The sequence below is a fragment of the Pelecanus crispus genome, chromosome 18, assembly GCF_030463565.1.
Source record: "Pelecanus crispus isolate bPelCri1 chromosome 18, bPelCri1.pri, whole genome shotgun sequence".
In the NCBI taxonomy this organism is placed as follows: Eukaryota; Metazoa; Chordata; class Aves; order Pelecaniformes; family Pelecanidae; genus Pelecanus; species Pelecanus crispus.
The window spans coordinates 8322699-8350085 of NC_134660.1; the positions used below are offsets into that span (position 1 = coordinate 8322699).

Consider the following 27387-nt stretch of genomic DNA (forward strand, 5'->3'; position numbering starts at 1 on the left):
TGAAAAATACCTGTGTTTTTCTACTGATTATAGAGGGACACTAGAACATGTGTAATAAATTTAGATAACTCACACGTGTAGGATATGTTTCTGGTCTGTCTCAAGACATCTAATTTCCTTGAACATGTAGTCCAGAGTGTCATTTTCTTTGCACCATGTGAAGGGTAAAAAAAGAAAGACTTTTCAAATGAAGGTTTTTACTAGTTTCAAAGTTAGAAATTGAGAGACCATTCAATAAATAATAGGGAGAAATGCTGTCATGGATCAAACTTTCCATGGCCAGGATTTTGTAAAGCTCTGCTGTGGTGTAACTTTGGAGGTGGCAATCAAGAGCTTAAATGTGGAAGAGAAATGCACCTAAAAGTAAAGCCATGTAAGCCTAAAATAAATGTGAAAGACTTTAGAAAGCAAGTGCCTGTGTTTCTGAGGATTGCATGCATACAGATATGGGCCACAGATGTCCAAAACTAGTTCCCGATAGAGTTTAACTGAGGATTTGGGTCATTGTTTTATTCTAAGTTTCCAGAATGGAAATGGGGAATGTCATGTGAGTACTTACATTTCAATATCCAAGAAATTTGCCTTTTAATTTACATATAACTTAGGTTTTAAAAGCACTGGAATATCAAAGGTTGTTAAGAATTTATGAATGTCCTTGCTGGGGCCCCTGATCACTGAAATCTATTGATGAAAAATGTTTTTGAGTGTCTTTAGCTTCCAACAATTATTTCTCTCAGGGTTTTGGCAACCAGCATTTTTAGTGTTCAGAAAATATCAGTATCCATGGATTTTTGTCCCAAGGCAAACAATCAGATCTTCGATAGAAACAGGTGAGAACTTAGTGTTTTCTAGAAGTACCTACTTCCCTTTATTTCCAGATGGCTTCTGAAAGTCAGACAAAAAGCAGGTTTCACCTCACCTATAGTAGCTCAACACTTTGGATGAAACTGTTCCTGCCTGTGTGCTTGGATGTGACACAATCCTTAAACAGAAGTAGAAGGAATTTGCTGCAGCATGTTTTGGCAATGTTCACAGGGAGCAACTACATCTGGATTTTAAGCCAGAGCCTATCATATGTTTGCCAGCAAACGAGGTACCAGTAGAAACTAAGTTCATTGAAACTTTTGTTACTGCTTATACCATTGTTCTGAGTTCTCACTGCAACTGGCAATTCACCTTCAGGAATGGAAATAAACTGATGGTAAACCCAGGTATTTTTTCCTAGTGATGAATTACCTTGTAAATGTTTTTATGGCTGAAGTAGATGTATAGATAAGATGGAGTCATAATTATTCCTTGGTGAAAGAAATCAGTTTCCATTTTAAAGAGGAAAGAAAAGAAAGGGACACATACAATTATATGCAACAGGTTGAGGGTAACGTTAAGCCATGAGTTTAATTCAGTAATAAACTATGGATATCATCATTTAATACTCCCAATTGCATTTAGTTAACTTCTCTTCTAGGAAAGGAGGAGGAGTTAAGAAAGCAAATACATTTCTCTGGATGTTTTTTGTAAAGTACTTGCTGGCTGTGTGAATACAGGAAACCAGGAAAGTAACATTTGGACAAGGAACAAGAATTGTTGTAACACCAAGTAAGTGAGAAGAAGAATTTCATATGTAAACACTAACAACCTAACTTCTGTTTCCATAGTTTCTCATATTGACACAATTTTACTAATTACACTTCCATGTGCTTTTTTAAAAGCATTTAATTTGTTTGAAGGTTTAGGAAATCTTGTCACTGTTCTAGTGAGTATCCATAAGACTGAAAAACCTTTCAATATTGACTTTTCTTATGCCAGCCCCATGTGCTTCCCAAACGTACTGTGTTACAAGGGCAGTGGTGTGGAATGATTCAGACAAATCCTTTTTATTCTTTTAAAATTAATATGTTGGCACAATAATTTTTGCAGGGAAATGTTGCAATGCTAAATACTGTCCTCTTTTTGTATCCATGCTTCATCTGAAATATCTTAAATGGAAAAACAGTGAAATGTAAAACTTTTTTGCTTTTAGAGACCCAAAATATATACCGATGTGGACAGTAAAGTATTAATTGATGCTATTTGTGACTAGATTTGGTTTAGCAAAATTTTAACCAGCAGAAGTAAATATTTGTGGATACAGTCATCATCACAGCAAGACATTTTCCTTCATACTGGCTTTTAAAGATTTTGGAAAAGCAATATTTAATTCTATCATTTAGCAGTGATTGAGAACCTGTTAAATTCTTCCTGTAATAGTTTATGTAAAAGACCTTGCCACAGTGTGACTGGTGATTATGCAAAGGTCAAGTTTGGTGGAGGAACTCACCTGTTTGTGCTTCCAAGTAAGTCTTCCAGTAAAAATAATGTTCAGCACATCCCAGATCCATTCAAAGTCCATTCAGTGCAACTCCTGTGTCCTCACTAGAGCTGGATGCAGAAATGTTCTTGTGTATTGGTCATAGATATCTTCTCCCAGAGATTTAGATTGAATGATGAATTCAGATTCTTCCTAGAAGTGTGCAGCTGTATAAATCAGACAGGCTAACTTCAAGTTTCTGTTAAATTCTGTTCTGCCCTTGCAATTTCAATGAGGTACTTTTATAAACGAGTTGGTATTCAAGCCCTTCAGAGCCAGGTTTTCATTTCTAATAGCCAATTTCTGATAGCCAATATCTGATAAAGTGCATAGACTTTTTCAGTCTATGAGACAAGTAGCTACAAATTTCCTACCTATTTTGAGACTTTAGCAATGCTAGTTTAAAACTGTTGCATTGTCTGTGCAAGCTAAGCAATTAACAAGTAATTGGAAGTTCAATGGACGTCCCTTTTAGACCTAGATATTCAAGCTACTTAAAATGTTACCTTGTTCTACTAGGTTACTTCATTGTCTATTGAATACCCATAATAAAATGGACATTTGAGCTGCTGTTGAGAAGCATCTGCCTGAGATATACCTGAGAAATAGACAACAGTAAAGTAAAATGAACTTTCTTTTCACTTAGTAGAAAGAAATCAGAACAATCTTTTGTTAATAGGAAAGAAATTTCCAGTTTGCAATTTTAGTTTAAAGGAAAAATCTAAGGAGAAAAGGCAGCAAAACATTCTAGACTGCATTTCCCATAAAACATTTATCTATACGTGACTAGTTTTGGGGTTTTTTTTCCCATTTTGTACTGTGAAAGGCACAACTTTCTCTTTATAGTCAGGCCCTGAGACTCACCAGGATGCTTTTAGCCAAGAACTTCAGAGTCGATTTTTGTAGAAGACTCTCAGGCAGTGCAACTGTAGGAGGAAGAAAGCAGATATTTGGACAAGGGACATGGCTAGTTGTGACACCAAGTAAGTGTAGTGTAGTTAATGACACTCAGCTTTTTCACCTGTTTGTCTTCATACTCTTCCAGATGTGGACATCTATCTGGTTTTGAAGATAAAGAAAAAGTGTGTGTGGGAGAGAAGTTGAAAGCTGAATGTAAATCATAAGACAAATACTCAGTGGTATTCTAATGAGCATACGTTTTCACATAAGAAATAAAAATTCCTAAGGTATTCTTCTGGAAACTGGTCAAAGGCCAGGGGTCGTAGGTTCAGTAGGGTAAGATGATCAAATTTACTGAAGGACATAAATACAGTTTGAAGAGCCATTTTCACTTGCTCTAAATTAAAGCAAAAAATATTTGAAGTTTTCCAAAACTATTTTGGAAATGTACCCAGCTCAAGTTATTGGTCCATAATGCCAATCTGTAGAGTGTCATCCTCCTTCTGCTGTGACTATCTCAAATACTGAGGAATCTTACACTCAGTTTTCCTGCCTGTGTTATGTAGGGGTCAGGCTAAATAAACTTAGTAAGGCCTGATTCTTGATTTGTGATCAGAATGATATTTCTGACAGATTTTTCCTTAGATTCATAGGTGAGAAATTGTGGTTCTGCTGAATTCTGTGACAAGCATTTCTCTTTTCCAAAGGGCAGAAAATACTGGGGGGCGGGGGGCGGGGGGGGTCTGGTAATGAAAAGTGATATGTAGAAAATGATAGGAGGAAACCCAAGTTTTTCATAGTAAGTGGACATGGCAATGTGTAGGTTAATTCAGCTACAGACTTGACTTGATCCAGATCATATTCAAAACCCAGTGAGTGAGTTATGCCCTGATGAGGTGCAAAAAGGAGGACTACATGGGTTTGCATTCATGACATCTTCATTATTGCATTTCTAAAAACCTTATATAAAGAAGTCATCCACTTAAGTATATGTGGGACCACACAGTATATGCAATGAATAGCTGAAATGTGCATATGCATCACAGAAATTCATTAGGAGTATGGTTAATTATTTGACTGCAAGGGCAAGTTCTCTCTCTCTCTCCCTTATATTTTAGTCTGCATATAAGATCTGAACTCTTAGTGAGGAACAAAGAACAAAGGCTTGTAGTTAAGGTGCAAGCATTTTCCTGTCCAGGGAGCTTACAGAATGGAAATGTTTCAATGAGATTTCAACTATGTGCCTAGATTTTCTTTGCTGTGTTGAGTAAGTCTGGGATGGGATCATCTTGGTTCATTCCTGTACAGAAGTCATCACAGATCAGGTGTTTCCCTGTTTTGTGTACAATTGCAAAGCAGGATAGGTTTTTGCAAAGGAATTACATGATGTGTGAGTTCAGGAACCAGTTATAACAAGTTGCAGTTTGGCAAAGGGACAAGGCTCAACATTAAACCAAGTAAGTGCATGATCTGAACAAAAGTAGTGGAGATGTATTGGAGAACCTGATGCTTGGAATTTCTAGTACATAATGATCCTGGGAAGGATCATATCTACTGCTTGTATGGCTGAAATGACAGTGGGGCTGGAACATTTAGTGTAAAGACAGCAGCAAGAAAACGTCTGGGTTTTTTTGTAAGGTCTGATAGTAATAGCTTATGGAGAGCAGCTGTTATGAGAGGAGTCCTTCTTACAGTAATTACAGTGGAAAGTTTCTACTCGCACAAAAGAAGCAAGGACTAGATTCCCAGCAAAATGAAAAATCAATCAGCATGGAGTACCAGAGAGCTGTGACAAATCTTTCCCCAAACTACAGAATTGTCTCATTTCTCAAGCTGCTTGAGCTTCATGGTATTCCTTGGTAGAAAGAGCCATTGCAGACAGTACAAAAGAATGGATTTTCCTTGTGCTTTTCATGTTTATTCCTTTCAAAGAGTACCTCAAGGGCTACCTATATGTGGAATTACATGAGCAAGAAACAGGGAGGAGGAGATGGCTCTTCAGAGATTCGGAAAGTCTCTGCCCTATAAAAAAAGATGATATAATGTGACTGAGATAGAAGACCCTGCAGAAGTTCTGCTCCTCTGAAATAGTGGACCAGGTGTCCTAGCCAGACATTCTGACTGCTCAGTTATGTCTTCCCCTGCAAAACTTCAGGACTGGGGAGTGAAGTGTTTCTGGTAATGTTTCTCTCTCTTTACCAAGGCACAGCTTTGAAAATAAATGTTAACTGTATGATTTTTGTAGAGAGGGTCTTAGTTTATTCCTGGCTATACTAAAGAATCCCACGTTCAGGGCACTTCATTATCAAAAGTATTGGCATGAAACCTGCTAGGAGATAGAGAAGAGACAATCCAGACTTCATTTTGTGGGGATATCTGACAGGCATTTTGCACATATAGTTTTATTTATCTGCTGCCATGGAACCTGAAATGTGGGGTTTTTTGTAAGGGAGCTTTTGACAGTGTGTATTCAGGAAATGCAGACAGACTCATCTTTGGAAGAGGAACCAGGCTGCGGATAAAGCCCAGTAGGTATCTCTTCACCAGTATGGTTAGGAAAGACAGAGTACTTCAGGCCTTTTATCAGATCTTCCTTAAAATACAGGGGGAAGAGCTGCTTTAAAATACAAAGGAAAGAGGGCATGGGGAAGAAGAGCACATTCTAAACAACTAACTTGTAACTTCTCTGTCACGTTGATGTGAGTGGAACAGGTCAGGAATTGCTATTGTTCTGCTAAAATCAGTGAATGACCTTTGTTTTGTGCAAACACAATGTTAGGGTGAACCCTGCAGGGGAATATATTTGAGATTAGTGTTCATGAATAACTTTTGCTCAAAAGGTTAGGTGAAACTGGCTTCTGGGACTTAGGTTTGGATCCCTTACTGAGTTCATTGCCAACTGAATAAACAAGAAAAATTAGGACCTTAATTTGGTTTTCTCTGGGAGTCTCCTTCTGTTAATTTTTTCTTGGTTTCTTTCTCTTATAGGTCTGGTCCCTTGCTTAGCTTCTGAGATTGACTAGCTGACTGATCTGTCTAAACTCCTTCTTTAGACCATGAGAAGTTTTAGAAACAGCTATGTTAGTTGTTTTAAAAAATGGTGGAAATTTCATCCCACTTTGATATGTCTAACAGCGTGTTCTGACTTTTAAAGGCTGAGGCTTCTCTCCTTTATAATTTTTGTATAAAGGCTTATTACTGTGGGACAGCTGAGTCTTCCTGGAAACTCACCTTAGGGAGAGGCACAAAATTAATTATAAAATCAGGTAAATCTTAAAAGAAATAGTTGTTTCACATTAAAAATGCAAGGCTGAGATTCTCCTGTCCTCCTAACCATGACAAAAAATATTCTCTGTAAAAACTGTCCCAGGAGCTTAAACTACTTCATGCTAACAGGGTAATGGGCTTGATTTTCTACTTCATGCATTTCAGAATTGTTTCTGTCTGCATTTCTATGGGAAGATCAGAGTCTTGCAACTAGAAAGACATCCTAATTTGGAGTCAAAAGTATGTGAAAAGGTGACATCTGTTTTCCCCCTTGATCTCTTTTGAAAAATGCATATACTTGTCTGGACCAAAAGTTGTGTGTTGGTTTTGTTAGTGGATATGTCACTGTGTGAATTCAGCATTCACCTGGAAAGTCACCTTTGGAAGTGGGATGCAACTGATGGTGAAACCAGATAGTTAGAAACCCTGAAGGAGAAAGAATAGGAAAGCCTAATTCCCCTTTCTGTGAAACAGCCATTAAAATTCCATTGCTCTTTCCTTCTGTGAGCAATCAAAAGTCAAGGCTGACCTTTCATCAGGGAAAAAAAAATCATTGTAAAGCTAAATACTTTTTTAGAGGACTGGAGTCTCCTGTATGCATTTGTGAATATTCAAAATGAATTTAATGCAGGTTCTGGAGCGATGACTATAATAGCAATTTTCTGGGAAGCCTCTATAGATGTCAATTGTCCTCACGAGAGGACAGAGAGCATCCATCCCAATGGACTGTATGCTGGATGTTTCTTTTGCTCCAAAAAGAATAAGCAAATAACTCAGTTATAACTTTCTATATCTGGAGAGAGGACTCCTACCCCAAATACTCCTTTTCTCCACTGCTACATGTTCCCAGAAATCTCCCAGACCCGCAGGGACACTCACTGTCCTTTTATTTCCATTGCCTGGAATTTGTCCTCATTAATTCTCAGAAGCTGCAGTTCTTGTCTCTGCTGGGAAAACTGCCTTACCTTTTGCTCTGCCGCTCCTGCTTCTGGCTACAGACAAGTTTCCATCCAGGTTTTCTCTCCTTTACAAAAAAAGCTGGGCTGTCTTGGAAAGAGATCTGAACAAGCAGGGCATTTTTTGTTTGGGGAATCAAGAAAGGTATTTTGAAGATTTGCACTATGTGCAGGAAGGTCCAGAGCGAGATGCCTGATTTTAGTGTTGAAGATATGAAAGTATAAAAAAGGGGGGTTGTTTAGAAGACAAAAGAAGACTGTGTGAATAGCTATGAAAACGAATTCACCTTTGGAAGTAGAGTGCAGCTAAGGGTAAAACCAAGTAACTTTCAAAACATATTCTGCTCAATATTGTATAAAAAAAGAAAGATACAAAAAATCATACTAGTGAGACATTGTATGAGTTGAAGAAAGGTCTACTAAGATATGCCCTTAATTATTCAACCTGCCAGTAACCTACTTCCTTCCTTTCAGATAAGCAATGTGGGGTCCTGAAACCATTTGCTCAGGGACAGACATTTTCTGCCACAGCCATGTAAAGACAGGCTGCCTTTCTCCCTAAGGATGTGGGTGAGCTTGCATTCTTGTTGAGGTGAAAACCACTGTGTGAACTACGGCAAGCTCACACTTGGCAAAGGGACACGACTTCAGGTTTGGCCTAGTAAGTGCCACCACTGTCTTGTAGCCTCCTGCCACGTGTGGCAAAGCTACCCATTGCCCAGTGGGCAGTGGGCATTCCAGCATCTCACTTCCTGGGATTGTGGCTCTTCAGCTGTGGGCTTACATGCCACCTGCTCTCCTCCAGGACAGGCTTTGGCTCAGGGCAGAAGCAACAGTCCTCCCAAACAGCGTTTGTACCCATAGGTCCAACGGTGCTCTTGACCCCACAGAGAGATCGTGGAGGGGGTCTTCACTTCAGGATGTAGCTGACTACGCGTGACATTCAGCACTGCCTAGTTGGGCTGTGGATGCCCAGCTTTGCCAAGTGGTGGGGAAGGTTTTTGTTGAGAGAGGAAATGCTGCGTGACCTCGGGAGCTGGTGCGTATAGCCTTGTCTTTGGCTCTGGAACAAGACTCGCTGTTAGGCCACGTAAGTCCAGCACTGCTCCTATGCTCTCTGTTTCCTGCGTGGCCTTTCTTGGGGGGGTTGAGAGCAGCAGCGTGGCTGGGTGCTTGGTCACTTACGTGGGACAATAGGTAGTGATGCACATGCACTGTGCTTTAAGGGAGTGTGCCACTTTGGTCCAAAATAACCCTTCTTGCTCTGAGTTTGGCTAGGATGGACAAAGTGGCCACACACCCGCTCCCAAATGTCCCAGCTGCCCCATGGGGAGGCTGTCCTATGCCACTAGATCCCAGTGGGATTTGTGTTGCGGTGGGAAGCACTGTCACCCTTCTGCTGCCCCACTAGCCTCGGCATGGCTGGACAAAGTCTTGGGGAGAGGTGCTGCTTCTGAAATGGCTTGCTGGGCTTTTTGTTGTGGAAGGAAATGCTGTGTGATTCTGGCTTTGGCTCCAACAAGCTGAGTTTTGGCTCAGGGACCAGACTGTCCGTGCGACCCAGTGAGTGTGCCGCTTTCTTGTGTGTCCTTTGTCCAAAGTCCTTGAGCGTCCGCGGGAGTGCCCTGTAGACATCCCTGTTTGTATCTGGGTCACCTTTCATAGGGGAAGGAGAACACAGGCACTATATTTCATTTAATGCAGACAATGTAAGATGTCAGAGGACTCTGAGAAGAGGCAAACTGCGCGAGACCATGCCATTTTGGCACTCTGTCCTGAAACGGTCCGGTACCAGCGGATGACTGGTGTTCTCCAAGCAGCCTCTGAAAGTCATCCCTGCGTTTCTGTCTTTCCCTCCTCTTGGTGTTGCAGCTCCCAAGGCAAATGCTGTCTCCTGTCCAAGGGGCTCGCCCCACTCCTTGCAAAAGGAGATGAGAGGGGGTGAGAGAGCAGACTGAGCCTTGGGTTCTTGTTAGGGTGTGTAGCACTGTGTGTCCAACAACGCAGGAAAACTCCAGTTTGGGCCAGGGACGAAGCTACATGTTCTGCCAAGTATGTTTTCTTCTCCTGCTTCTCCACTTTATGCTGTCTCCTCTTGCTGCATTCCTACTTTTAGCCAGCTTAAGACCAAAAAGAGAAGTCAGAGGGGCAGGAGAAAGACATGGAAGGTTTGGTTTTTCCTAGCCTTGGCATGGCTGGTCAAGGGCTTGGGGAGAGGTGCTGCTTCTGAAGTGGCTTTCTGGACTTTTTGTTGTGGAAGGAAACACTGTGTGATTATGGCTCCGGCTCCGGCAAGCTGAGCTTTGGCTCAGGGACCAGACTGTCTGTCCAACCCAGTGAGTGTGCAGCTTGCCATAGGTCTTCCATATGCCTCTCTTGCGATAGGGGCAGTTTTGTATTCATCCTTTTATTCTACCTTTGCACACCTGAAATGCCTTCTCCCCCATCACAGGCCCTGAGAATGCCTGCAGTGCAGTCTTTATTGACGTTGTGGTTGGACGGAGCAAACCTCAACGTGAGGTCTGCATGACTTTTGGAAAAGTATCACCTGTGCCTTGCTGGGAAGGTCCTTGTCAGCCACTCTAATGGCTTCCTTGCTATGGGGAGATGAGAGAGTTTGTGCAATGGCTTTTGCTGCTGTGCGTGCTGGTGGGAACGCGTACACCTTTGGAGCTGGGACAAAGCTAGGTGTGAAGCCTTGTGAGTACTGTCAAAGCTACTTTTTAGGCCTGCAGGGCAATGCAGAAATGTCCCAGGCAAAAATGCCAGGCTGTAAAATTTGGGAAGCCTTTCTGCGAGCATGCACGACCATGTGCCATGTCTCTGGGGATGGAAAAGCTGCGAGCTGCTGTGGGAGGAGGCGCGGGGGCGGGTAGGGCAGGGCAGAATGTTTGCCTTTGGGAAGGGGAGAAAGCCCTTTACAAAGGCATGCGAGTGCGGTGAGATTGAGAGAAATCCATATGTCTCAACCAACGTGTCCTGAGCAGCGTTGGCCACTCCTGAAAGGGCTCAAAGGCAGCGCTGCAGCCCTTGTGGGGAAGGGCACTGTTGGAGGAAGAGCAGCTGCGTGTTAGCCTGGTGTGTGTGGAAGGACGCTGTCGTAGCTCAGGAATTAGTGATTTCCCTTGTCTTTCACCTGGTTTTCCATGTTCTGCCAGGAAAGACAAATGTCAGCGTCTGCTGCAGGTGCTGGTGTTTCCTTTCTGCTAGCCGTGGGGTTGTTGTAAAGCTGGCCGTGGCTGTGGCGAGTTGCAGGGGCAGGTCTTGGCAAGCTCACCTTTGGGCATGGAAGCAGACTTTCTGTGAAGCCCAGTAAGTAGCTCTGTGTTAGTCAGCTTTCAGTGTGCCCCGGAGGAGCATCTTGGTTTTCCTCCTTGATCTCTATGGGAAATCTTGTACTGTTTTCTGCAGTAAAAGTTGTGTGCGGTTTTTGTTTGTGGATGTGTCACCATGTGATTTCAGCTTCCGCCTGGAAAATTGCCCTTAGGAGTGGGACACAACTGATGGTGAAACCTGGCAGGTAAAAACCCAGCCTGAAGGAGTAAGGAGAGGAAGGTCGCATCCCTTCTGTGGAAAAAAACCCAGCTGAGCTGCGTTAGAAACTGGTTTGCACAGGGATGATGTTTGCACGTGTGTGTGTGCACGTGCGTGTGAGTGTGTGTGAGAGAGAGCAGCTAGAACCAAGAAAGACTTTTTGAAGGTGTGCAGTGTGCGCAGGAGGGTCCAGGGGAAGATCTCTGCTTGTAGGGCCTATTTTTTAGGGCTGAGTGAGGAGTTGTGGTCATAACCCTGCATCGTTCTCTACATGGGACAAGGATGCCCGCAGGGGTCATCTCTGTCAGAGCTGAAAGGGATGACCAGCGGCAACTGTTGTAAAAGAAGTGCCCAGCCAGCAATGCACAGCTTTGGAAGGAATAAGCTAGTGCAGGGCAGATGTGACTTACAGGGTTTTTGTTGTGAAGGCCAACACTGTGTGGCTACTTATGGCAACCAAGTCATCTTTGGAGGTGGGACCCAGCTAAGGATAAACCCCAGTAAGTTTTAAAGCCTTGTCCTGCTCCCCTTGGTAGAACAGATTTGTGGTCATGAGCTCGTGTAACTGAAGTGGGGGGAGACTGGGTCAATCTGTGGGGCTTTTTGCTCTGCTTTCTCTGCTTTCTGCTTTCTCTGGTAGCAGCAGAGACCTTGAGTCAACAAGGCCGTGAATTTATTCCTTCTGCTTCCTCCTGCTAGCTCCTGCTCTCTGCCTTTCACACAAGCAGACCGGGGTGCTGAACCTTCTTGCTCAGGGGGAGACTTGTTGTGCTGTGGCCATCCATACCGGTGAAAATCGGGGTGGCTTGCCGATGGCCCTGTCTGGCACAGCCCTGGGTGGCTGTCCTTTGCTCTGCTGAAGAAAGGCCAAATTCATAATGCTCCTCTTTGGACCAGAATCCCATTTGCCATCCCTCCTGCGGATGAGATTCCCAAGAGATTACTGTTGGTAGCGCTTAAACTTGTGTTGCATTACTGCAGCGGTAAGAGGTGAAAGTGTGCAGGCTCTAACTTGCACAGCTGAAGTGGGTGACTGCTTTCCTGCCATTCGTACAGCAGAGCCAGACTTTCTGCTGCTCTAAATGTAGGCAGCACCACTGATTCAACCGCAAGCATATGGGCTCTAGCTGAAGTAACCCAAAGTGTAGTTCAAGTCCAGGTCGGCAGTGTCCTCCTGTGCGGAAAAGTCGCTAGCTCAAGGGGACACAACCAGGACTTCCTTGGTGCTAGCAACAGCTCAGGTTGTTTGGGTGGCCAGGGAACAGGTGTCCAGAAGTGACCCGCTTCTCTCCTGGACACCCGTCAGACCCGCACACAGTGCAAACCCAGGCGTTCCTTCTTGTCTTCCAGAGCCCTCCTTGCCAAGGCTACAGTTATTCCTGGCTTCAAATGCCTGGTGTGGATGGGAAGGGGCTGATCTCCTGGAGATTAGTTGCGGGGTAACTGGCATGAGAGTTATGGTTTTTGCTAGGCTGTGAAAGACTGTGTGAACACAGGGAACTTCAAAATGGTGCTGGGGACAGGGACACGCCTGGTTGTGAAGCCCAGTGAGTACAACTGCTGCCCAGCTGGGGCTATTTCTCGCGATTTGTTATCCCAGTGCTGCCTTTCCAACTCCCTGAGCACTCTGCCTTTATCTGCCTGGAGCTGGCTTCTTCGAGGCCCAGTGGGCAGTGGGTGATCCGTCATCTCTCTTCTTGGGACTGTGGTGCTTCAGCTGTGGGGCTACATGCTGCCTGCTTTCCTTCAGGACAGGCTTTGGCTCAGGGCAGGAGCAGCAGTCCTCCCAAACAGGGTTTGTACACGTAGGTCCAGTGGTGATCACGCCAGGCTGGTCCAAAATGACCCTTCTTGCCCTCAGGTTGGCCAGGATGGACAAAGTGGCCACAGGCCAGCTCCCAAATGTCCCAGCTGCCCCATGGGGAGGCTGTCCTACGCCACTGCATCCCAGTGGGGTTTGTGTTGCAGTGGGAAGCACTTCTGCTGCCCCTGCTAGCCTCGGCATGGCTGGGCATAGGCTACAGGAGAGGTGCTGCTTCTGAAATGGCTTGCTGGGCTTTTTGTTATGGAAGGAAATGCTGTGTGATTCTGGCTACGGCTCCGGCAAGCTGACCTTTGGCTCAGGGACCAGACTGTCCGTCCAACCCAGTGAGTGTGCGGCTTGCCTGTGTGCGCTTTGTCCAAAGTCCTTGAGCGTCCGCCAGAATGCCTTGTAGACCTCCTTGTTCTACCTGGATCATGTTAGAGAGGGGAAGGAGAACACAGGGGCAACTGCATTTAAGGCAACTCCCCGAGCACTTACCTTGATCTTCTCGGCGCAGGCTTTTTCTAGGCTCTGACAGAGCCCTGGGGGCCCAGGGCCTTTCCTGAGCTGGGGTCTACTGGGACCTTCTTTCCCAACCTACCTTTCTCTTCATTGGCAAGAGGATCAGGCCTTGCCTTAGCAGAAGTGTACACAACTGGATGGTGGTTTACTACAGCGTACGGTTTTTCTGGATGTCTGCTGAAAGCTTTTGTGCTTCTGGGGGACAAAGCCAGGGGCTCGGCTCCCCAGCAGCAGGGGTTGCCTTTCTCCCTAAGGATGTGGATGAGCTTGCGTTCTTGTTGAGGTGAAAACCACTGTGTGAACTACGGCAAGCTCACACTTGGCAAAGGGACACGACTTCAGGTTTGGCCTAGTAAGTGCCACCACTGTCTTGTAGCCTCCTGCCACGCGTGGCAAAGCTACCCATTGCCCAGTGGGCAGTGAGCTTTCCAGCATCTCACTTCCTGGGATTGTGGCTCTTCAGCTGTGGGCTTACATGCCACCTGCTCTCCTCCAGGACAGGCTTTGGCTCAGGGCAGAAGCAACAGTCCTCCCAAACAGCGTTTGTACCCATAGGTCCAACGGTGCTCTTGACCCCACAGAGAGATCGTGGAGGGGGTCTTCACTTCAGGATGTAGCTGACTACGCGTGACATTCAGCACTGCCTAGTTGGGCTGTGGATGCCCAGCTTTGCCAAGTGGTGGGGAAGGTTTTTGTTGAGAGAGGAAATGCTGCGTGACCTCGGGAGCTGGTGCGTATAGCCTTGTCTTTGGCTCTGGAACAAGACTCGCTGTTAGGCCACGTAAGTCCAGCACTGCTCCTATGCTCTCTGTTTCCTGCGTGGCCTTTCTTTGGGGGGGTTGAGAGCAGCAGCGTAGCTGGGTGCTTGGTCACTTACGTGGGACAATAGGTAGTGATGCACATGCACTGTGCTTTAAGGGAGTGTGCCACTTTGGTCCAAAATAACCCTTCTTGCTCTGAGTTTGGCTGGACAAAGTGGCCACACACCTGCTCCCAAATGTCCCAAGTGCCCCATGGGGAGGCTGTCCTACGCCACTACATCCCAGTGGGGTTTGTGTTGCAGTGGGAAGCACTGTCACCCTTCTGCTGCCCCACCAGCCTCGGCATGGCTGGGCACAGGCTACAGGAGAGGTGCTGCTTCTGAAATGGCTTGCTGGGCTTTTTGTTGTGGAAGGAAATGCTGTGTGATTCTGGCTTTGGCTCCAACAAGCTGAGTTTTGGCTCAGGGACCAGACTGTCCGTGCGACCCAGTGAGTGTGCCGCTTTCTTGTGTGTCCTTTGTCCAAAGTCCTTGAGCGTCCGCGGGAGCGCCCCGTAGACATCCTTGTTTGTATCTGGGTCACCTTTCATAGGGGAAGGAGAACACAGGCACTATATTGCATTTAATGCAGAGAGAGTAAGCCATCAGGGGAGTCTCTGAGATAATGGGCTTGCACAAAAACTCCCACGTGGATGAGCAACTTTACCTGAAAGATGGTTTCAGGAACAGGTTTTCCCACATTCTGGGTAGCAGCACTGCCTTTGAGGCTGTCACATCAGAGAGCTCTGCAACAGCTCTTTGTAGAAGGTCATTTGCAGAGCTGACAGGGACATTTCTGTCATTAAATGTGTCAGAGTTTGTGTGGTGCAGAGAAAGTAACTTTTGAAAGGGAACTGCACTTTCAGTTGTAGCTTGTAAGTGGCCAATTGCACTGGAAACTGGCATTGCTTCACTTATCTCTTCTTCCTTGTTGTTTAGCTGTGAAAAGCTTGGGAACTGAACGATTGAATTCTCCAGAAGCTCCAAGGTCTTGTCTTAGGTGTGTCCCATTGCTTTGGCTTCCTCTGAGGTATTGTGCAGTGTCTAGGTTAATCTAAATGAGGGGTTCTCCCTTCGCTCTATACTTAGATGGGGTGGTGTGTTGCAGGCAATGACAGTCGAGATCAGAGCCCGAATGGTCAGGGATTGAGGGGAGTCTTTCCTCCCTCTCTGTGGATGAATCTCAGGAGCTGTGGAGGGGACGACTGCATCTGTGCTCAGTGAGATTTTGACAGGGTTTGTTGCACTGGGTGTATGGTGCTGGAGGAAAGGTTCTCTTTGGGACTGGAACAAGGTTGTTAGTGCTACCCCGTAAGTACGCATGATGTCTTTTGGGGAAGAGCGTCGTGAATGAGCCTGAAGGACAAAATGCGCTACCGAGTTCAAGGGTAGGGATGCAGATAGTTTCTGCTTGGTATATAAAATGCTCTTTGTCATGATATGTAAAATGTATGGCAGTGACTTCCGTCTTTAAGCTTAACCTATACTCTTCGTACCTCCAAATATTTTCTGGTAAAGCCAAAGGTCCTGTGTGGATTAGATGTGGATCAACATCCTTTTCATGCTTTCTTATCAACGTACTCTCAGTTTCTGTTTTTGAGAGGTCTGCTACTGATCAGCCTGGAGAAAATTCAAGGGTCCGTTTTTGGTTTTGTTTTTTTTTTTCCCCCTTGAGTAGGGGAAAGCAGAAAAAAGCGCCAGATTTAACAGACCAGTATGACTTTTCACCATCCTAATCTAGCCTATACTTGTAAAAGCCAGCAATCACCCTGTCCTTAAATATGTTATTTTGCCCATATTTTGTGTAAGTAAGATCTCCCAGGTTACTGAAGGAGGACATTTGGGTAACGTGGCCAGTTACTATGTGACATGCGAGGTTCTGGTGCCGAGCTGTTCTTTGGAAGTGGAGCTAAACTGAAAGTTGATCTAGTAAGTAGAGACCAGCCTTTAAGCTGACCCTATATAATTGTGGAATGGCCAGGAAATGTTATACTTTGGCAACAAATTAAGTGGCTTTGGTTTCATTTTATTCTGAATCGCACCCACATCGCTGCATAACCCATTCAATTGGGAAAAAATCAAAATGTCTGCTTAAAAACAAGTCTAAAGAAAGTTGACAAATTATAGCTGAATTTTGTGGGTGATCAGCATAAATTTACAGATGCAGAATAGATAAATTATTCAAAGATGGCGTTGGGAAGGATAGGAGGGAGTAAGAAGGAGGTGGGTCTATATATGAATCTTCATGAAACCAAGAGCTGATTTGATGAAATGGCTTAACTGTTATGAAAAAATGCGCATAAAAGAATTTTTTACATGATATGCAGTAGTAAATTGGAAGAATCAAGGACCACAAGTTTAGACTTGCAGATGCAAGTAAAAAATAATGCTAGCTAAGCACATTTTAAAAATGATGAAATCTTAAGAGTAGTGTATGTGTGTGTTGGAAAACTTTCTGGAAACTTTATGCTTTAAATGTATGCAAATGATTGGGCAAACCTAGAGGAAAATTAATATAGCTTCCTTGCTTTAAAAGCTAGGTAATGTACTACCCACCCCACCCCCACCTTTTTTTTTTTTTACTTTTTTTTTTTTTACAACCTTTCAATGACTTTAGGTCGTTATTGCATGAGAGCAGTGCAGTGGGGTACTGATTTCTAGATAGGCTTGAAACACTGCCTTGCTTCTCTTATCTGTCTTTGAAAATCCCAGACTGCAGAGCACCTCATGGAGGAGTAGAAGCTGGATTAGGCATTTAAATTGAATTTAATTTAAACCTCTTGCTCACGGGTAGAATTGTTGTGCTGTGGCCATCCATACATGTGAAAATCGGGGTGGCTTGTTGACTGCCCTGTCTGGCACAGCCCTGGTGGCTGTCCTTTGCTCTGCTGAAGAAAGGCTGAACTAGTAATGCTGATGTTTGGACCAGAATCCCATTTGCCATCCCTCCTGCAGATGAGATTCCAAAGAGATTTCTTAGGAAAGCAGAAATCTTTCCTGGCTTCAAATGCCTGGTGTGGAAGGGTAACTGGCATGAGAGTTATGGTTTTTGCTAGGGTGCGAAAGACTGTGTGAACACAGTCTACTCCAAAGTAATGCTGGGGACAGGGACACGCCTGGTTGTGAAGCCCAGTGAGTACAACTGCTGCCCAGCTGGGGCTATTTCTCGCGATTTGTTATCCCAGTGCTGCCTTTCCAACTCCCTGAGCACTTACCTTTATCTGATGGGAGCAGGCATTCCCTGGAGGCAAATGGGTTCTCCTGAGCTGGACCTTTCTTTCCCAGCCTACTCTCTTCTCTCTCAGCAAGTGGATCTAGGCTTGCTGCGGAAGAAGGGTGCACAATTCGATGGGCGCTGACGAGTCGTCTCACAGCAGCCTTTGAAACCCACAGACACCCAATCCTGACAAATTTCCATGGGTTCCCTGCACATAAAGCAGGCTTTTTCAGGTGCATGGTCCGCTGATTCTGGGCAAGCGTTACAGTGGGTAGGAGTTGTCACTCCTGGGTCTTAAAAGTTAGGAAAGGCAAAGGGAAATGCTTCTCTGAAAAGTGCAAGTGAGCTGGGGAATAGACTTTCCCTTGTTCCAGGTAATGACACTGGACTCGAGCCTGCTGTGTCAGGGAGCTTTGCTGTGGCCTGAACACAGGTGCTTTGTGCTTGAGGTCATGTGCAGGGCTGGCAGACTCATTTTTGTAATGAAATGTGCCAGAGTGTGTATGCTGCGGGCAAAGTCACTTTTGGAATGGGAACGGTGCTTTCAGTGATACCAGGTAAGCAGCACCTTGCCCTGGAAACAGAAATTGCTTCATTTCTGTCTTGCTCTTAGTTGTTTTGAGGGGAACAATTTTGGGAACTGCAAGTTTGGGACATCTCCAATTCTCCAGGTGTCCCTGGGACTGGGTTTTCCCGCATGTCCCATTGCCTTGTGCTCCTGTGCGCTCTGTTAGAGAGTCAAAGCTTCTTTACGTGCCTGTTCCCATTCCTCCCTTCACCCTGAGAGCAGATGGATGTGTGTGCCATAGAGAACTGACACTCCAGAGAACTTTGGTGACCTGGTCCCACCCACACTGAAGTTGTTCCGATGGTCCTTTGGCTCTCCTATGTCACTGTGTCCCAGCAGGGTTTGCGTAGCCCTGGGAAGCAGTGTGTGAGCAATGGTGCTTACCACCAAGGCACCTCTGGGAGTCGGACGAGGCTCCTCGTGATGCCCAGTAAGTGCTTGCTGACCAAGGCACGAGTGCCTGATGCCTGTAAAGCTCTCCGAGCTCCAGGGAACATGCAGCATCAGACCGGTGCAATCGCACCTTGGTGGAGATTCCCACTCTAACAGCAACCCAGGGGACAGCCTGGAGGCAGTGTGGGCACAGGAGGTGGAGGAGGAGGACAGTTCAGGGGTGCCCCTTAGTTCTGGCCCCAGCCCTGGACTCATCCTACACAGGCAGACTGTCAACCTCCACTCCTGCCCTGAGATCCTCCTGCTTCATGTCACCCTTCTGCTGCCCCACTAGCCTCAGCTTGGCTGGACAAAGGCTTGGGGAGAGGTGCTGCTTCTGAAATGGCTTGCTGGACTTTTTGTTATGGAAGGAAATGCTGTGTGATTCTGGATCCAGCTACGGCAAGCTGACCTTTGGCTCAGGGACCAGACTGTCCGTCCGACCCAGTGAGTGTGCGGCTTGCCTGTGTGCGCTTTGTCCAAAGTCCTTGAGCGTCCGCCGGAATGCCTTGTAGACCTCCTTGTTCTACCTGGATCATGTTAGAGAGGGGAAGGAGAACACAGGGGCAACTGCATTTAAGGCAACTCCCCGAGCACTTACCTTGATCTTCTCGGCGCAGGCTTTTTCTAGGCTCTGACAGAGCCCTGGGGGCCCAGGGCCTTTCCTGAGCTGGGGTCTACTGGGACCTTCTTTCCCAACCTACCTTTCTCTTCATTGGCAAGAGGATCAGGCCTTGCCTTAGCAGAAGTGTACACAACTGGATGGTGGTTTACTACAGCGTACGGTTTTTCTGGATGTCTGCTGAAAGCTTTTGTGCTTCTGGGGGACAAAGCCAGGGGCTCGGCTCCCCAGCAGCAGGGGTTGCCTTTCTCCCTAAGGATGTGGATGAGCTTGCGTTCTTGTTGAGGTGAAAACCACTGTGTGAACTACGGCAAGCTCACACTTGGCAAAGGGACACGACTTCAGGTTTGGCCTAGTAAGTGCCACCACTGTCTTGTAGCCTCCTGCCACGCGTGGCAAAGCTACCCATTGCCCAGTGGGCAGTGGGCTTTCCAGCATCTCACTTCCTGGGATTGTGGCTCTTCAGCTGTGGGCTTACATGCCACCTGCTCTCCTCCAGGACAGGCTTTGGCTCAGGGCAGAAGCAACAGTCCTCCCAAACAGCGTTTGTACCCATAGGTCCAACAGTGCTCTTGACCCCACAGAGAGATCGTGGAGGGGGTCTTCACTTCAGGATGTAGCTGACTACGGGTGACATTCAGCACTGCCTAGTTGGGCTGTGGATGCCCAGCTTTGCCAAGTGGTGGGGAAGGTTTTTGTTGAGAGAGGAAATGCTGCGTGACCTCGGGAGCTGGTGCGTATAGCCTTGTCTTTGGCTCTGGAACAAGACTCGCTGTTAGGCCACGTAAGTCCAGCACTGCTCCTATGCTCTCTGTTTCCTGCGTGGCCTTTCTTGGGGGGGGTTGAGAGCAGCAGCGTAGCTGGGTGCTTGGTCACTTACGTGGGACAATAGGTAGTGATGCACATGCACTGTGCTTTAAGGGAGTGTGCCACTTTGGTCCAAAATAACCCTTCTTGCTCTGAGTTTGGCTAGGATGGACAAAGTGGCCACAGGCCAGCTCCCAAATGTCCCAGCTGCCCCATGGGGAGGCTGTCCTACGCCACTACATCCCAGTGGGGTTTGTGTTGCAGTGGGAAGCACTTCTGCTGCCCCCGCTAGCCTCGGCATGGCTGGGCATAGGCTACAGGAGAGGTGCTGCTTCTGAAATGGCTTGCTGGGCTTTTTGTTATGGAAGGAAATGCTGTGTGATTATGGCTTTGGCTCCAACAAGCTGAGTTTTGGCTCAGGGACCAGACTGTCCGTGCGACCCAGTGAGTGTGCCGCTTTCTTGTGTGTCCTTTGTCCAAAGTCCTTGAGCGTCCGCGGGAGCGCCCCGTAGACATCCTTGTTTGTATCTGGGTCACCTTTCATAGGGGAAGGAGAACACAGGCACTATATTGCATTTAATGCAGACAATGTAAGATGTCAGAGGACTCTCTGAAACAGAGATCTTAGATGAAATTCCCACTAATGTGAGTGATGAGAGCTGGAAGATGCTCTCATGCTTAGAAGCAGCTTCCAGGTGGAGGACTTGTTGCTAATTAGAGAAACGTGCTATGGACATGGTGCTCGAGGATGCTGATAGTCCTGCAGCCAACAGGAATAGAGGAGTGGTTTAGGACAGGCAGCCAGATCGACCAGCTTGTGCTCAGTACCTGCGTCTGGTTGTGGAAGGCCGTCAGGGATATGTAAAGGGGGTTCAAGTTCTGTTCTTTACCTTAGGACTTTCATGTAACTTGGGCAAGGCTCAGGTTGTGCTCGATGCAAGTGTTTCCTGATAGTCATGTCAAATAGCTCTAGGTAGGTAGATTGTTTTTCTGAGCATAACTAGAGGGAGAAAAGCTGTGGGTCATTATGATACTTGCTTTCAGCCTGGATAAGGTGTGGACAGTGAAGGGTGGAACCTAAGGTGTCTGAGCAGACAGCCAGAAGCCAGAAGCCAGAAGTGCTCCCTCAAAAAAGCCAAGCAAGTGAAATTGCCCTCCGCTGATCCACTCTGCAGAAATGCAGCAGCTTGTCACTTTCAGAGCGAGCATCCCACTTGCCCAGGGTGTAAGTGAGGAGGCTGCCAGTACAGCCCGACTGGTGGAGGTGTCGCCAGCTGGGAGCTAACCCTCTGGGTTTCTGTAAAGTGCTCTGCTGTTGTGACAGCAGCCTCAAAGTCACCTTTGGCTCAGGGACTAAAGTCACCATCTGGCCAAGTAAGTGGGTTAATGCCTGCGTGTTGCAATCTCACCCGACAATTACGTCCTAAGGCTGTGCTCCAGCAACAGCACGGGACAAGCACACAGGACAGAAAAGGCAAACTGAGCTCTCAGGGCAAGCTTATGTTGTTGCTGAACTAGAAAAGCTATGACAAGAGTGTGCCTTTTCTCTTTTGCACAACAGCGCGAGACCATGCCATTTTGGCACTCTGTCCTGAAACGGTCCGGTACCAGCGGATGACTGGTGTTCTCCAAGCAGCCTCTGAAAGTCATCCCTGCGTTTCTGTCTTTCCCTCCTCTTGGTGTTGCAGCTCCCAAGGCAAATGCTGTCTCCTGTCCAAGGGGCTCGCCCCACTCCTTGCAAAAGGAGATGAGAGGGGGTGAGAGAGCAGACTGAGCCTTGGGTTCTTGTTAGGGTGTGTAGCACTGTGTGTCCAACAACGCAAGAAAACTCCAGTTTGGGCCAGGGACGAAGCTACATGTTCTGCCAAGTATGTTTTCTTCTCCTGCTTCTCCACTTTATGCTGTCTCCTCTTGCTGCATTCCTACTTTTAGCCAGCTTAAGACCAAAAAGAGAAGTCAGAGGGGCAGGAGAAAGACATGGAAGGTTTGGTTTTTCCTAGCCTTGGCATGGCTGGTCAAGGGCTTGGGGAGAGGTGCTGCTTCTGAAGTGGCTTTCTGGACTTTTTGTTGTGGAAGGAAACGCTGTGTGATTATGGCTCCGGCTCCAGCAAGCTGAGCTTTGGCTCAGGGACCAGACTGTCTGTCCAACCCAGTGAGTGTGCAGCTTGCCATAGGTCTTCCATATGCCTCTCTTGCGATAGGGGCAGTTTTGTATTCATCCTTTTATTCTACCTTTGCACACCTGAAATGCCTTCTCCCCCATCACAGGCCCTGAGAATGCCTGCAGTGCAGTCTTTATTGACGTTGTGGTTGGACGGAGCAAACCTCAACGTGAGGTCTGCATGACTTTTGGAAAAGTATCACCTGTGCCTTGCTGGGAAGGTCCTTGTCAGCCACACTAACGGCTTCCTTGCTATGGGGAGATGAGAGAGTTTGTGCAATGGCTTTTGCTGCTGTGCGTGCTGGTGGGAACACGTACACCTTTGGAGCTGGGACAAAGCTAGGTGTGAAGCCTTGTGAGTACTGTCAAAGCTACTTTTTAGGCCTGCAGGGCAATGCAGAAATGTCCCAGGCAAAAATGCCAGGCTGTAAAATTTGGGAAGCCTTTCTGCGAGCATGCACGACCATGTGCCATGTCTCTGGGGATGGAAAAGCTGCGAGCTGCTGTGGGAGGAGGCGCGGGGGCGGGTAGGGCAGGGCAGAATGTTTGCCTTTGGGAAGGGGAGAAAGCCCTTTACAAAGGCATGCGAGTGCGGTGAGATTGAGAGAAATCCATATGTCTCAACCAACGTGTCCTGAGCAGCGTTGGCCACTCCTGAAAGGGCTCAAAGGCAGCGCTGCAGCCCTTGTGGGGAAGGGCACTGTTGGAGGAAGAGCAGCTGCGTGTTAGCCTGGTGTGTGTGGAAGGACGCTGTCGTAGCTCAGGAATTAGTGATTTCCCTTGTCTTTCACCTGGTTTTCCATGTTCTGCCAGGAAAGACAAATGTCAGCGTCTGCTGCAGGTGCTGGTGTTTCCTTTCTGCTAGCCGTGGGGTTGTTGTAAAGCTGGCCGTGGCTGTGGCGAGTTGCAGGGGCAGGTCTTGGCAAGCTCACCTTTGGGCATGGAAGCAGACTTTCTGTGAAGCCCAGTAAGTAGCTCTGTGTTAGTCAGCTTTCAGTGTGCCCCGGAGGAGCATCTTGGTTTTCCTCCTTGATCTCTATGGGAAATCTTGTACTGTTTTCTGCAGTAAAAGTTGTGTGCGGTTTTTGTTTGTGGATGTGTCACCATGTGATTTCAGCTTCCGCCTGGAAAATTGCCCTTAGGAGTGGGACACAACTGATGGTGAAACCTGGCAGGTAAAAACCCAGCCTGAAGGAGTAAGGAGAGGAAGGTCGCATCCCTTCTGTGGAAAAAAACCCAGCTGAGCTGCGTTAGAAACTGGTTTGCACAGGGATGATGTTTGCACGTGTGTGTGTGCACGTGCGTGTGAGTGTGTGTGAGAGAGAGCAGCTAGAACCAAGAAAGACTTTTTGAAGGTGTGCAGTGTGCGCAGGAGGGTCCAGGGGAAGATCTCTGCTTGTAGGGCCTATTTTTTAGGGCTGAGTGAGGAGTTGTGGTCATAACCCTGCATCGTTCTCTACATGGGACAAGGATGCCCGCAGGGGTCATCTCTGTCAGAGCTGAAAGGGATGACCAGCGGCAACTGTTGTAAAAGAAGTGCCCAGCCAGCAATGCACAGCTTTGGAAGGAATAAGCTAGTGCAGGGCAGATGTGACTTACAGGGTTTTTGTTGTGAAGGCCAACACTGTGTGGCTACTTATGGCAACCAAGTCATCTTTGGAGGTGGGACCCAGCTAAGGATAAACCCCAGTAAGTTTTAAAGCCTTGTCCTGCTCCCCTTGGTAGAACAGATTTGTGGTCATGAGCTCGTGTAACTGAAGTGGGGGGAGACTGGGTCAATCTGTGGGGCTTTTTGCTCTGCTTTCTCTGGTAGCAGCAGAGACCTTGAGTCAACAAGGCCGTGAATTTATTCCTTCTGCTTCCTCCTGCTAGCTCCTGCTCTCTGCCTTTCACACAAGCAGACCGGGTTGCTGAACCTTCTTGCTCAGGGGGAGACTTGTTGTGCTGTGGCCATTCATACCAGTGAAAATCGGGGTGGCTTGCCGATGGCCCTGTCTGGCACAGCCCTGGGTGGCTGTCCTTTGCTCTGCTGAAGAAAGGCCAAATTCATAATGCTCCTCTTTGGACCAGAATCCCATTTGCCATCCCTCCTGCGGATGAGATTCCCAAGAGATTACTGTTGGTAGCGCTTAAACTTGTGTTGCATTACTGCAGCGGTAAGAGGTGAAAGTGTGCAGGCTCTAACTTGCACAGCTGAAGTGGGTGACTGCTTTCCTGCCATTCGTACAGCAGAGCCAGACTTTCTGCTGCTCTAAATGTAGGCAGCACCACTGATTCAACCGCAAGCATATGGGCTCTAGCTGAAGTAACCCAAAGTGTAGTTCAAGTCCAGGTCGGCAGTGTCCTCCTGTGCGGAAAAGTCGCTAGCTCAAGGGGACACAACCAGGACTTCCTTGGTGCTAGCAACAGCTCAGGTTGTTTGGGTGGCCAGGGAACAGGTGTCCAGAAGTGACCCGCTTCTCTCCTGGACACCCGTCAGACCCGCACACAGTGCAAACCCAGGCGTTCCTTCTTGTCTTCCAGAGCCCTCCTTGCCAAGGCTACAGTTATTCCTGGCTTCAAATGCCTGGTGTGGATGGGAAGGGGCTGATCTCCTGGAGATTAGTTGCGGGGTAACTGGCATGAGAGTTATGGTTTTTGCTAGGCTGTGAAAGACTGTGTGAACACAGGGAACTTCAAAATGGTGCTGGGGACAGGGACACGCCTGGTTGTGAAGCCCAGTGAGTACAACTGCTGCCCAGCTGGGGCTATTTCTCGCGATTTGTTATCCCAGTGCTGCCTTTCCAACTCCCTGAGCACTCTGCCTTTATCTGCCTGGAGCTGGCTTCTTCGAGGCCCAGTGGGCAGTGGGTGATCCGTCATCTCTCTTCTTGGGACTGTGGTGCTTCAGCTGTGGGGCTACATGCTGCCTGCTTTCCTTCAGGACAGGCTTTGGCTCAGGGCAGGAGCAGCAGTCCTCCCAAACAGGGTTTGTACACGTAGGTCCAGTGGTGATCACGCCAGGCTGGTCCAAAATGACCCTTCTTGCCCTCAGGTTGGCCAGGATGGACAAAGTGGCCACACGCCAGCTCCCAAATGTCCCAGCTGCCCCATGGGGAGGCTGTCCTACGCCACTGCATCCCAGTGGGGTTTGTGTTGCAGTGGGAAGCACTTCTGCTGCCCCTGCTAGCCTCGGCATGGCTGGGCATAGGCTACAGGAGAGGTGCTGCTTCTGAAATGGCTTGCTGGGCTTTTTGTTATGGAAGGAAATGCTGTGTGATTCTGGCTACGGCTCCGGCAAGCTGACCTTTGGCTCAGGGACCAGACTGTCCGTCCAACCCAGTGAGTGTGCGGCTTGCCTGTGTGCGCTTTGTCCAAAGTCCTTGAGCGTCCGCCGGAATGCCTTGTAGACCTCCTTGTTCTACCTGGATCATGTTAGAGAGGGGAAGGAGAACACAGGGGCAACTGCATTTAAGGCAACTCCCCGAGCACTTACCTTGATCTTCTCGGCGCAGGCTTTTTCTAGGCTCTGACAGAGCCCTGGGGGCCCAGGGCCTTTCCTGAGCTGGGGTCTACTGGGACCTTCTTTCCCAACCTACCCTTCTCTTCATTGGCAAGAGGATCAGGCCTTGCCTTAGCAGAAGTGTACACAACTGGATGGTGGTTTACTACAGCGTACGGTTTTTCTGGATGTCTGCTGAAAGCTTTTGTGCTTCTGGGGGACAAAGCCAGGGGCTCGGCTCCCCAGCAGCAGGGGTTGCCTTTCTCCCTAAGGATGTGGATGAGCTTGCGTTCTTGTTGAGGTGAAAACCACTGTGTGAACTACGACAAGCTCACACTTGGCAAAGGGACACGACTTCATGTTTGGCCTAGTAAGTGCCACCACTGTCTTGTAGCCTCCTGCCACACGTGGCAAAGCTACCCATTGCCCAGTGGGCAGTGGGCTTTCCAGCATCTCACTTCCTGGGATTGTGGCTCTTCAGCTGTGGGCTTACATGCCACCTGCTCTCCTCCAGGACAGGCTTTGGCTCAGGGCAGAAGCAACAGTCCTCCCAAACAGCGTTTGTACCCATAGGTCCAACGGTGCTCTTGACCCCACAGAGAGATCGTGGAGGGGGTCTTCACTTCAGGATGTAGCTGACTACGGGTGACATTCAGCACTGCCTAGTTGGGCTGTGGATGCCCAGCTTTGCCAAGTGGTGGGGAAGGTTTTTGTTGAGAGAGGAAATGCTGCGTGACCTCGGGAGCTGGTGCGTATAGCCTTGTCTTTGGCTCTGGAACAAGACTCGCTGTTAGGCCACGTAAGTCCAGCACTGCTCCTATGCTCTCTGTTTCCTGCGTGGCCTTTCTTTGGGGGGGTTGAGAGCAGCAGCGTAGCTGGGTGCTTGGTCACTTACGTGGGACAATAGGTAGTGATGCACATGCACTGTGCTTTAAGGGAGTGTGCCACTTTGGTCCAAAATAACCCTTCTTGCTCTGAGTTTGGCTGGACAAAGTGGCCACACGCCCGCTCCCAAACGTCCCAGCTGCCCCATGGGGAGGCTGTCCTACGCCACTGCATCCCAGTGGGGTTTGTGTTGCAGTGGGAAGCACTTCTGCTGCCCCTGCTAGCCTCGGCATGGCTGGGCATAGGCTACAGGAGAGGTGCTGCTTCTGAAATGGCTTGCTGGGCTTTTTGTTATGGAAGGAAATGCTGTGTGATTATGGCTACGGCTCCGGCAAGCTGAACTTTGGCTCAGGGACCAGACTGTCCGTGCGACCCAGTGAGTATGCCGCTTTCTTGTGTGTCCTTTGTCCAAAGTCCTTGAGCGTCCGCGGGAGCGCCCCGTAGACATCCTTGTGTGTATCTGGGTCACCTTTCATAGGGGAAGGAGAACACAGGCACTATATTTCATTTAATGCAGACAATGTAAGATGTCAGAGGACTCTCTGAAACAGAGATCTTAGATGAAATTCCCACTAATGTGAGTGATGAGAGCTGGAAGATGCTCTCATGCTTAGAAGCAGCTTCCAGGTGGAGGACTTGTTGCTATTTAGAGAAACGTGCTATGGACATGGTGCTCAAGGATGCTGATAGTCCTGCAGCCAACAGGAATAGAGGAGTGGTTTAGGACAGGCAGCCAGATCGACCAGCTTGTGCTCAGTACCTGCGTCTGGTTGTGGAAGGCCGTCAGGGATATGTAAAGGGGGTTCAAGTTCTGTTCTTTACCTTAGGACTTTCATGTAACTTGGGCAAGGCTCAGGTTGTGCTTGGTGCAAGTGTTTCCTGATAGTCATGTCAAATAGCTCTAGGTAGGTAGATTGTTTTTCTGAGCATAACTAGAGGGAGAAAAGCTGTGGGTCATTATGATACTTGCTTTCAGCCTGGATAAGGTGTGGACAGTGAAGGGTGGAACCTAAGGTGTCTGAGCAGACAGCCAGAAGCCAGAAGCCAGAAGTGCTCCCTCAAAAAAGCCAAGCAAGTGAAATTGC

The 27387-nt window shown here is 47.6% G+C and overlaps 1 protein-coding gene across 1 annotated transcript in view; it reads left to right on the forward strand.

The window, feature by feature from the left end:
- The window catches only part of LOC104029752 (T cell receptor alpha chain MC.7.G5-like), a 192814-nt gene that overhangs the window by 136067 nt on the left and 29360 nt on the right, over positions 1-27387 (forward strand). The window contains exon 5 of the mRNA XM_075722948.1: positions 21884-21927. Coding sequence (XP_075579063.1) covers positions 21884-21927 — 44 coding nt within the window. The remainder of the gene's footprint in view (positions 1-21883; positions 21928-27387) is intronic.